General features: G+C 34.0%; 1 protein-coding gene across 1 annotated transcript in view; it reads left to right on the top strand.

Moving 5' to 3' along the window:
- The window catches only part of DMD (dystrophin), a 2372918-nt gene that overhangs the window by 893731 nt on the left and 1466411 nt on the right, over window positions 1-12776 (top strand). Inside the window, exons 22-25 of the mRNA XM_004386236.2 lie at window positions 1531-1676; window positions 6144-6356; window positions 9964-10077; window positions 11015-11170. Coding sequence (XP_004386293.1) covers window positions 1531-1676; window positions 6144-6356; window positions 9964-10077; window positions 11015-11170 — 629 coding nt within the window. The remainder of the gene's footprint in view (window positions 1-1530; window positions 1677-6143; window positions 6357-9963; window positions 10078-11014; window positions 11171-12776) is intronic.

Here is a 12776-nt window from a genome sequence, read left to right as displayed (position 1 = left end):
TGTATCATCTGCATATCACAGGTTGTTAATGAGTCTTCCTCCAATCCTGATGCCACGTTCTTCTTCATGTAGTCAGGCTTCTAGGATTATTTGCTCAGTATAAAGATTGAATAAGTATGGTGAAAAGCTATACTTGTATAAAACCAAAAATCAAAGCCGTTGCTGTCGAGTCGATTCTGACTCATAGCAACCCAATAGGATAGAGTAGAACTGCCCCATAGGGTTTCCAAGGAGCAGCTGGTGGATTTGAGCGGCCGACCTTTTAGTTAGCAGCCGAGTTCTTAACCACCACACCACCAGGGCCCCACACTTGTATAGGGAAATAAAATACATACTTTTGTAATGGTTTTGGCTTTGAAATAAAACGATCTTGCCTTTCAGTCCTGATTCTGACAATGCTTGCTTTCCTGTGAGCAAATTATTTGAGCTTTTTTAATATCTTAAGTTTCTTCCACTTTAAATGGGGATAACAATGTATATCTCACAAATTTATTATAAGAATTAAAACATAATAATATATGTGTGCTTGGTATAAGAATCCTTGACACATACTGTGTTAATTTCCCAGGGCTGTGTTAACAAATTCTCACAAACGTGTGGGTTTAAAACAACGGAGATTTTTTCTCTCACAGTTCTGTAGGCCAGAAGTCCAAAATCAAGATGCCCATAGGGCTGCACTCCCACCAAAGACTGAGGGGAGAATCCTTTCTTGCTTTTTCCAGCTTCTGTTGAATCTCTCGTGTTCTCTGGCTTGTAGCTGCATGACTTTAATCTCTATCTCCATCTTTACACAACCTTCTTTCCTCTGTGTGTCTCAAATTCTCCTCGCCTTTCCCTTATAAGTTTATAACACCAATCATTGGATTTAGGACCTACCTTCCATCCAGGATGACCTCTTATTGAGATTCTTAACTTAATTACATCTTCAAAGACCTTATTTCCAAATAAAGACACATTCACAAGTACTAACGGTTAGGACTTATACTTACCTATTTTGAAGGAACACAATTCAGCCTACTACATATATGAAGCACACAGAAACTTTTTGTTTTAGCAAAATTAGAGGTGGCATGGTGTAATTGAAAATAGCAAGGACAGGATAATGACACTGTTTTCCCCAGAGGCAGATGATAATGCAGAGAGTAGCCATCAAAGAGAGATATATTTGGGCTCCACTTGGTTTTTCACATACCATCCATATAATCTCGAACAAGTTACTCCTTCTCCCTGTTCCTGTATTTCCTGATCTGAAAAGAATAAGCTCAATAATACGAATGTTACAACGGTGCTATGAGGATTCGGTGTAATATATGCAGAGCTCCTGGCATAATACCAGGCACATGGTAGGTAATTGTGTTCATCATCATAATAGTCATATTGTAATCCATATTTTCAGGTTTTAACACTTTGTTAATATTTGAAATTAGTAAAATATTCAAGTTTGCCGACAACTTAGGAGAACATGATAACAAAGTTTACTATTAAAAAAAAAGAATTTAAATGGTTCTCTCTTTTTCTTTTTTGATGAAGTTTTTGACAGTTTGCCACCCATGCGCTATCATGAGACCATGACTACCATTCTGACGTGGATCCAGCAGTCAGAAACAAAACTGTCTATACCTCAGGTTGCTGTCACTGAATACGAAATCATGGAGCAGAGACTTGGAGAGTTGCAGGTCTGTGAATATTTTATTCTCATAAACTATACAGTGTGGATATCATTTTTCAAATAGTGATTTTGGTGTACCTTTAAAATAATGTTAGCATTAAAATAATCATGGCATGTATGATACTTTAAAAAATGAAGATGGGGCCTAAAAATACTATTTTTCCATTTTTCCAACTTCCTTTAAGATATGCTATGTTTGAAGATAATTATATGGTATATTTACAGATTGTATTCTTTCCATTTTAAAATGTATTTTCAGACACATTGATATTGATTTATAAAAGATGTGGCATTATTGTCTCTATTTACTTCCTGATTCATAATGCCTCTCGCTTTTCCAGATAGGAGTAAAATCAGTATATTTATAAAATTAGCTTGAATTTAAACGCAGCCTTATGTAATAATGTAATTAGATGTTTATTGAGTTCTAATAACTGTATTTTTAACAGCCTCACTTCGGGAAAGATAAACTACTAATATATGAAATGAAAAAAAAAAGAATATAACAGAGTTCAGAATACTTTTCTACTAGTTCTAAAATGTCTAATTTTTATATCCAATTACACTTTATATTTTAAGACATTCATGAAGACATATTCACTGAGTTTATTTAGTGAGGTAATAATATGACCATATTTTGGAAATTAAGAAAAAGAAATTTAAAATTTTAACTTTGTTACATCTGGAAATTTTTTTGTACATTTAAATATTCTTAAAGTTAACTTTGGACCATGTCTCTTCAAAAAAAAAATTTATTTGAAAAATTTCTAGGTATATTGTTCTATTTAGATTGTTTCTTGTACAAAATACAGCCAGTTGATTTTTTCTGTTTTATTTTGTTGTTGTTTTTAATACTTGGCATAATGATTCCAAAGGTTACCTGTAAGAATGCATGGCCCAATAAAACTAATAAGCTTTTTAAAATAATAATAATAATAAGAGTAAGGAAGGAGGATTTACCATAGTAGATATTAAGATTTGTATAAAGGTAAAGTATTAGGAGATGGCATAAGTATATAAAAATGCAGAGTAGATGAGTTCCACTCAAAAAAAAAAAAGAGGAAGGGAAAAACTATTTAATAAATATAGTTTGGGAAATGTACTAACTATGTAAAAAACAACAACAACAAAAAAACACAAAAATAGAAACTCACCTCAAAGTTTACACCAAAATGAAACACCAACTAGATTAGAAAGTTCAAATAAATAAATAAATAAATGTGGAGAAATTATTAATTTAAAATTATGAAAATAGACAATGAAGAAGCATAAAAATCAATGGAAATGATCAGAAAAATTGCAAGAATATCAGGGACAAAAAAAATTAGAAGAAAAATGAGAGCAAATAAAAAAAAATCTCTGTGTGCAAGGGAGAATGTCAATAATATGAAGTTAGCAAGAAAGAGACATAATCAACCAATAGATTTATGAAAAATGGTAACTCAAATTGTAAATGATGAAGTACAAAAAGACACATTTACAAAATGAAATACCATTTTTCACCAACAAAATTGCAAAAAAATCTACATATATATTTAACAAGTGCAGGTCTGGTAGCAATAAGTTAAATATTCTCACTGCTGGGAATGAAAATTAAATGTAACTTTGCTGAAAAAAATTATTCAATATTTTCTACTAACACACAAAAATTAATTAATTTTTATATTTGAATACTATTTCCATGAAGTGTATCTTATGGAAATAATGGAAATACACTCACATATAGATAGATAAACATAATTTACAGAAGTTAAAAAGTAGAAATTAATTTATGGACCTAATGAGGAAAATGGCTAAATGAACTACAGAGAACCCATGGAAATATATGTTTTTGAAAAAAATAATTAATGGCTTGGGGAAATGCACACAATAAAATGCTTAGTTCAAAATGTAGTTGTGGGCTAAATATTGTCTAAATATCCTGTCATAGGGGAAAAATTAAATAAATTGCCACGTAATAGGCAATAGGATGTTATTGTAACCATAAATGTTATGTGTTTGACACGTTTTAGAGGAGATGATGTAAATCAAAGTATAAGAAAAGGAATAATTTTCTATGTTTGTGTGTATAATATGATCAGATATTTAATATTATGCATACAATAAACCTGAAAGTTTCTATAAAATCTCAATAGTTGTATATTGTATTATTTTTGTGTTTTTAAAATAGCGATCCTTTATTACTTTATAACTAGAAAATAACATTTAAATAAATATTGAGTACAGGAAACCTAAAGATGGTTATACTCTTATAAGGCATTGCAAAGATTATGCGGGATAAATGTAAACCAAACTTTATAAATTCTCCTCAAAATTACCCTGGGGTTTTACCATAAAATTACAAAAAAGTGTCCTTTGAAAAATATGAAACTTTTTTTAATAACATTAATAAGCCATCCATATTGTAACTTATTCAATAAATGTTATTATTCCAAATATAAATACTATTTAGTTATTGTTTTACCTAAGGAAGTTAGAGGGTTTCAAGCACTCAGTATAATTAACTTAAACTCCAGTAATTGCATCATAAATGCAGTTATTAATATATAGACATTTCAGGCTTCCTCTGGGACATAGCCTAATTGTAAATGGAATAGCCTCATTGTTTCCATAATTTTCTCTCCATAGCCATATCTCCCTCTCTTTCCTTTCTGTTTAAAGAGAATGATCTAGTTGATGATAAGTATGACCCTTATTCACTCCCACTGAAATACAGCTCCACTAAAATGTTGGTCTTATACACTTTCGTTTCAGCCCTATCACAGTGCCTCCCATATTACAGGTACTTAAACCAAACCTAACCCGTTGCCATCTAGTTGATTCTGACTTGTAGCAATCCTACAGGACAGAGTAGAACTACCCCCATAAGGTTTCTTAGGAGTGGCTGGTGGGTTCAGACTGCCGACCTTTTGGTTAGCAGCCTGAGCTCTTAACCACTGTGCGACCAGGGCTCCAATGCACCACTAGGGCTCCAACAGACAGTTGGTAAATATTTATTTGAAGAATGATTGAAAGGATTCACTAATTAGCTAAGGCCCTTTGTAGTTAGGCAAGATGGTAGATGCTTCAGCTAGGTTGATTAAATATGAATAATCTCAGTTCTAGAGGCTCTATTGGGGAGATCCTACTATTTCCTCCTTGTGTGATCTCTTTAAAGAGCCAAGAAGTCCATTGTTTATATATACTGCATTTGGCTTACTCATTCATCTGTTTATTGATATTTCTGTTAATTATTAAAAAGTAAAAAAACAGTTGCTGTGGAATTGACCTAGACTCATGGTACCCTGACTCATGGCATCCCCATGTGTGTCACGGTGGAATTGTGCTCCATGGAGTTTTCAACAGCTATTTTTCAGAAGTCGATTGCCAAGCCTTTCTTCTGAGGTGTCGCTGGGTGGACTTGAACCTCAAAACTGTTGTTTATCAGCCAAGTGTGTTAACTGTTTGCACCACCCAGGGACTGTAGCAATAAATTGTTGTTACTTGTTAGGTGCTGTCAAGTCCGTTCCGACTCATAGTGACCCTATAGGTCAAAGTAGAACTGCCCCATAAGGTTTCCAAGCAGCTGCTAGTGGATTTGAACTGCTGACCTTTTGGTTAGCAGCCGAACTCTTAACCACTACACCACCAGGGCTCCATCAATAAATTGTTGTTGTTGTTGTTAGGTGCCATCAAGTCGGCTCTGACTCATAGCAACCCCATGCACAACAGAATGAAACACTGCCCAGTCCTGCACCATCCTCACAATTGTTGCTGTGTTTGAGCCCATTATTGCAGCCACTGTGTCAATCCATGTCATCGAGGGTGTTCCTCTTTTTCGCTGACCCTCTACTTTACCAAGCATGGTGTCCTTTTCCAGGGACTGATCCCTCCTGATAACATGTCCAAAGTATGTGAGACATAGTCTCGCCATCCTTGCTACTAAGGAGCATTCTGGTTGTACTTCTTCCAAAGTACAATAAATTAAGTGGGCCAAATCCTAAGGAGCACTGATGGCTCAATGGGCACTGGCCTGCTAACGGAAAGGCTGGCTATATGAACCCACCAGCCACTCTGCAGGAAGAAAGACCTGGTGATCTGTTCCTTTAAAGATTACAGCCTAAGAAACCCTATGGAGCAGTTCTACTCTGTCCTATAGGCTCACAGTGAGTCAGAATCGACTCGGGCACACAACAGTAACAAAAATCCTTTAGTTCAGTAAGATATAGTTTTGGATACATTTGACATTGTTTATAAAAATAGGCATAGATTTTAAATAAAATATTGCTGAATAATGTGCAAATTGCTCTTATAATAAACTGTAGAATTTAAATTACTGCTATTTATTTTGTAACTAATATCTCATCAGCTACTTTGTTTAGATTTTTAAATCAGATCGCTTTTAATTTATGTGCAATTTAATTAGCTGAAACTCAACAACTGTTATGTTCATCAATTAGTATAAGTGTCCTTTTTTTCCCCTCCTCTTCTTTAGGCTTTACAAAGTTCTCTGCAAGACCAACAAAGTGGTCTAAACTATCTCAGCACCACTGTGAAAGAAATATCAAAGAAAGTGCCCTCTGAGATTAGTCAGAAATATCAATCAGAATTTGAAGGGATTGAAGCCCGCTGGAAGAAGCTTTCCTCTCAGCTTGTCGGGCAATGCCAAAAGCTAGAGGAACACATGAATAAACTCCGAAAAATTCAGGTAATATTACTTTTTAAAAAAATATTTTATTGTGTTTTTGATGAAAGTTTACACAGCAAATTAAGTTCCCATTTGACAGTTTCTATACAAATTGTTCAGTGACATTAGTTACGTTTTTTACAATGCATCACCATTCTCTTTCACTGTATTCTAGTTGTTCCCTTTCCAGTTCTCTTTTTTCCCTGCCCCCTTATCTTCGCATCTTTGCTTTAGAGTGCTGAAATTTGGGCTCATATAGATGGTTTTTAATGGAGTACCATACTCAAAGGTAATATCCTTTATTTTGTGTGCAAATCTGTTGTTTTGCTAAAAGGTGACCTCAGGGGATAGTTTCTGTTTAAGGAGCATCTCAGAGCAGGAGTTTCAGGGAGGCCTTTTGTCTCAACTGGTCCAGTAAGTCTGGACTTTTTAAGAATTTGAGTTCTGTTCCGAATTTTTCTCCAGACCAATCAGGGCCCATCTGTTGTGACCCTGATCAGAAAGGTAAGTAGTGTTAGCCAGGCACCATTTAGTTCTACTGGTCTCAGGGTAAATGAGTCCATGGCTCATGTAGGCTATTATCCCTGTTCAGGTAATTTCCCTTTGATATTAATTTTTTTACTCATTTCCCCCCTACGAATGTGTTGTAAAACTTAACGGCAAATAGTCATAAGGTCAAAACAAATCCTACTCTTAAAAAATAAGTTATTAAGAGATCTACTTCTTAGATTTTTCTTTAGAATGATTTTGTTTTTCACCAGTGCCCATCTACCTTAAACATGTTCTTAGCTCAATAATTTGCCTTTAGATTGTTCTTTAAAATATAGGTATCATTAAGCTGACAAACAGATAAAAGAATTGCATATTTTGTATAATTTAGTCATATTACTTAATCAACATAGTTTAAATTATCATTGTTTGTGTAATTTTCACCACATCAACTTCTTTCTCAAACCAACTCTTAATGACTTAATTTCTTTTAATACTGCCACCATGTTTGTAATCACCCAAGCTGAAAACAGTGCCCCAACAGCTAGAATAAAACCAATTTTAGTTATACCTCTTTTGAGTGGTTAATTACTGAGAAAATGTTAATATTGGGAAAGAATCTTTGAAAGCATGATGGCAAAGCATTGGAATAAAATACTTCTGAATTTAAATCCCAGTTTAGCTATTTATCAGCTGGCTGTGCCTCTTGTAAACCACAAAACTAAGGAGCCCTCAAATATTCTGTTAAGCACACACACATCTCTACATATAAACATTTATGTGCATGCAGACATACATATATAAATGCATGCATAAATGTATACATACACAAAAACAGTTTCTGGGATAAAAGAGAGTACAATTACATGTTCTTTGCCATTAGCAAGCCCTAGTGAAGGAGAAAGGTAAGTGTATTTATTTCCTCCTGCTGCTGTAGTAAATTACCACAAATTTAGTTGATCAAAACAACACAAGTGCATGATCTTGCTGTTCTAGAGATCAGAAGTCCAATATCAGTCTGACTTGGCTAAAATCAAGGTGTCAACAGGGCTGCACCTCTTTTAGATGCTCTAGGGGACAATCTGTTTTCTAGCATTTTCTAGTTCCTAGAGGCTAAACATATTCCTTGATTTGTGTCCTCTTCCTTCATCTTCAAAACTAGCAGATTAACATCTTCCTATCTCTCTCTGACTCTGACCTTCCTACCTACCTCTTATAAGGCTCTTTGATTACATGGAGCCCACCCAGATATTCCAGGATAATCTCTCCATCTATAAATCCTTAACTTAATCACATCTGCAAAGTTCTTTTTGCCATATGAGGTAACATACTCGCAGGTTCAGATATTATGATGTGGATGTCTTGGTGCGAATCATCATTCAACCTACTAGAGTAAGTAAATAAAACAGTATAGTAAATATCATGGCAGTGGTCGTGAAAGAAATCCAACATAGACCAGGGAAAGATGTCATGAAATATCCTTCGAACGTAGGTTATCTGGGCCAGAGTTTGAACACATTCAATTTAGTCAGCTAAAGAAGAGGGAAAAAGAAATCATGTCAAAAGAGGCAGTATATTCAAACACACAATAACACACGTGAAGAAAGTGCTTCTTAGTTCAATCAAGTATAGGAGACCTAATGGGCAACACCTGCCCAAAAGCAAAGACAAGAAGGCAGGAAGGGACAGGAAACCTGGACAAATGGGCATGGGGTACCGGGGGCGTAAAGGGAAAGGGGGAGAGTGCTGACACATTGTGGGGATTGCAACCAATGTCGCAAAACAATTTGTGTATAAATTTTTGAATGAGAAACTCATTGGCACTGTAAACTGTCACCTAAAACCAAGTTTAAAAAAAAGGAGCAGTATATTCTATTAAATGAAAGTATTTTAATATTAATGAGACAGAGATATATCTGGGGATTAATTAGTACGTTTGGAAAACATAACTTGGGAGTAGATCATGAATGATCCTGGATGCCAAGCTTGAAAGTATGGATTTTAACCTAATGGTGATAGGATTAAATATAGTAATAATAATAATGTGACTCCATTACTGGCATTTTAAAGTGGAAAACATAGGATTATATTCTTTCAAAACATCATTATCCAAAGAGTAGAAGGAGAAAAAAAGGACCATATTGTCATTAATGTGGAGAATTGATTGGAGTGGAGGAAGACTGAGGCAGTTACCAAAAAAGAGCTAATGTTCTAATCAAGAAGCGAATAAGAAGACCTGAACTAGGACACAGACAATGCGAAGAAAGAGAAAAACTAGATTTGAGAGATATCAGCAAGGTGATAATGTTGAAATTCTTAGAATTAGTCAAATGCTTTTCAAAATGTTATTCTTAATCTTATTTCTGGGAAAACTTTCCAGAAAGTACCTATTTTAGATAGAAATTTAATTAAGAAAAAATAGCACATCTAGACAGCATACTTGATTTGTATGGAAAAAAAGAAGTTTGAAAATAATATACTTGAAAAGTAGTAAAATTTTTTAAAAAGGCATCATGAAAAACAGTTATATGGGAAAGAATAATGGGAGGTATTTGCTACTTATAAATTACAGTTGATGACATTTTTCACCTGATCATTACATCAAAGTGGTCAGGAAAGTAAGAATTAAATACAAAAGCTTTCTCTTTAGAGATAACAAAATCTTGGGCTGAAAGTTCCCATCTGGAAGGAATATTTAAACTGTCAACTGTAGAAAACAGTTTGTGGAAGTTTGGGTTTAGAGAGGCTATAAAGATAACCATTACATTGAGTTTATGATTCATAGTTTGTTTTATGTACTGTAAGGGCACATTGTTAGTATTATCATGAGTTGTTTTGTGACTTTAAATTTCTCTAGAGGGGGATATGATTTAATGTTCTTGAGAGTAACATCATAAAACCACATTTGGTAGTAATTTTTTATTTTTAACAATAGCAGATTTCATATACCGGTGCTCATACTGCATACCATAAAAATGCAGTCTTAGTAAAAATATTTTTTTTTCTGAAGAGCTACTTAGAGACATCCGTCAAACATGGGAATTGTTTTTAGGCTTGTATTCAGGCTTATCACCATGATGAGTTGTGTTAGGAGCAGTTAGCACCCCAATAATGCCCTAAAATGGGTCTCTGATTCCAGAATCACATCAAAACTCTGAAGAAATGGATGGCTGAAGTTGATGTTTTCCTAAAGGAGGAATGGCCTGCCCTTGGCGATACAGAAATTCTTAAAAAACAGCTGAAACAGTGCAGGGTAAGACTTTTATTTGATATCTTTCATATGAAGAATTTTATATGGATAATAATATTCAGTAAAATTAATGGTTTTCAATAAGGGGTGGTTTGTCCCCCATAGAAGACATTTGTCAATTTCTAGAGACATTTTGGGTTGTTCTAATTGGGTGGGAGGTGCTCTGACATCTAGTGGTTAGAAGATAGGGATGTGGCTAAATAAACATACAATAATGCACAGAACAGCCTCCCACAACAAAGAATGATCTGGCCACATATACCAAAAATGCCAAGGTTCAGAACCTCTGGGTTAAATAAACAACAGACGAACATAGCCATTTACTCAAAACTTTACAAGATTATTTTAATACAAACTTCTGTTTAATTTAAAGGTAAAGAATCCTTTCAACTATAACTTATTGCTGTTTCTTATTCACACGACATTGCTCTCTCCATGTATAATGCACGATGCTATAATAAACACAGTATGGATTTCTGAAATAATTTATTATACCATTGTCATACAGCAGGAAGAAAATAATCTAGCTTTTTACAGACTTTACTGTGCAAATACATGCTAAAAAAAGCAACTCCACCTTGCAAACAACTTTCACACCCACCATGCATTTCTATAAACAATCGCTGCAATATCCTGCAAATGAAAACCAAAATCTTTTCAAAAACAGAAATGTATAAATATCAGTTTCACACATGTTTAAAAGAAATATCAAAATTATTTCTTTTCATTTTTGACACAAGTCAAATACAGTTAATTGGCTACCTCATTCATTCCATAATAACTTCTGAACATTTTTTCAAGGTTGTTATACAGATTAAGTTGAAATGGCAGAATCTATGTCATCATTCCTATTACCTAATTATACATTTTCTATTTATTTTATATTTCTAATATGTGATGATAATTTTTTCAGCTAGCATAAATTGAATTATTTCCTTAGCTTTTAGTCAATGATATTCAGACAATTCAGCCCAGCCTAAACAGTGTCAATGAAGGTGGACAGAAGATAAAGAATGAAGCAGAGCCAGAGTTTGCATCCAAACTTGAGACAGAACTCAGAGAACTCAATGCTCAATGGGATCATATGTGCCGACAGGTATGTGCCATCACTGTCACTGAGGCTTGCCTATATTTCATTAACTAAGATTTCTTTATGTCTCTCTTCACCATTACCCTTCTTAAAGCTTAGTCACTACCTGTATAGGTGCTTTAAAGCATGGTACATTCAAATGAATTAGCCCTTGCCTATCACAATAGAGATATTTTCATTGTACTTTAAATAATACATAGTCATCTTATTGAAGTCCTAAAATGAACTTCAAAGAATACAACTAGATTTAAAATGTAGTGTTATACTGAAAACAAATTCCGATTCTTAGGCACTATTTTCATTGAATATTTTTTCCAAAGCATAACTTTGTAACAGTTATTAAAACAATCTACTTTATACTTGGTACACAAATAAAATGAATGAGTAATGCATGTGTATGCACAGATGTGGTAAATAATTTTCATTTCTGATTGCTTCGAAGATTTCCTAGGTCAGCTTTTTCAAAACATTTATTTCAATAAATGAGTTAAGAATGGGAAACAGTAGCACAATGTAAAAAAGTAAACAAATTGTACACTCACATTTGAGTTCCTCCTTTTTATACAGGAGGATGTCTTTTTATATTAATTTTAAGATTAAATTTCGGAAACCAAAATATTATATACACAAGCAATGCATATCACGTATTTCTTGTCTAAAAAGATGAAACTTTCACCTAAAGGAGTGATTACTTTGAAATTCACCACTACTGTTTCTGAAATTAATGAGAGGTTTTAATCTATGACTGTTAGAAGAATTCAGTCTCTGGTTATTCCTAAGTAAACTTTCAAAGTTGAAAAGAAATCATGCCAAAAGGGAAAAGCTAAATTTGAAAAAGAAAAGAATTTAGAGAAGTAAAAGTCAAGACAAGTCACCCAGCTAATATCCTCCCTGACAAATGCTCAACAGTTCTATTAACTACAGACGACATAGCCCTGGGTCAGCTAGCTGCATTCTTTTCCTGGAGTGAGTCAGTTCTAGAAGAGTCATTCAGGAAAAATTATTACTTAAAAAATAGATTATAGCATTGATGTTTTTCTGGGAGGCAAATATGAAAGGCATTTGTTTGTTTAATGTTCTTAGTGGATGAATAGAAAGAATACCACCCATTTGTATAGAGCAAGGGGAGAAACAACAGCTAAACAAAAAAATTATAAAGTCAACAGTGCTACTGAAACCTCAAGGTTTTTACATTTTGTAGAAGTGCAATTTACAAAGCATTCTCATTCTTAAGCTGTCCTTGCTTAACACCTTCTGTCTGCTATTAAACGTGCCAAGACTTTGTTGTTCAAAATAAGTCTTTTAAACACATTAGCATGCGTCATGCTGCATAACAAAAATTCCATAGATCTCAGCTATACTATGATCCCATTTTCTAGTTCTATAATATTTTATTTCTCTCTGGTTCTCCTTGCAATATCACAACACCCATGACCTGAAGTTATTGCCAAGTCACCTAGGTTTGAAGGAAAGATTGATGTACTTAAGGAGGGGAGGAAGGCAATGCAGTAAAAACAGGCAAGCCAGGCTTAGGTGTTGATACTAATTCAGTACTCCATAGAGAAAAATGGAAATGAAGCACAAATCTATGCATTATAGCATTGACTATACA

Source organism: Trichechus manatus, unplaced genomic scaffold (genome assembly GCF_000243295.1).
Source record: "Trichechus manatus latirostris isolate Lorelei unplaced genomic scaffold, TriManLat1.0 scaffold00159, whole genome shotgun sequence".
Taxonomy (NCBI): domain Eukaryota; kingdom Metazoa; phylum Chordata; class Mammalia; order Sirenia; family Trichechidae; genus Trichechus; species Trichechus manatus.
This window is presented reverse-complemented; position numbering and strand designations above follow the sequence as displayed.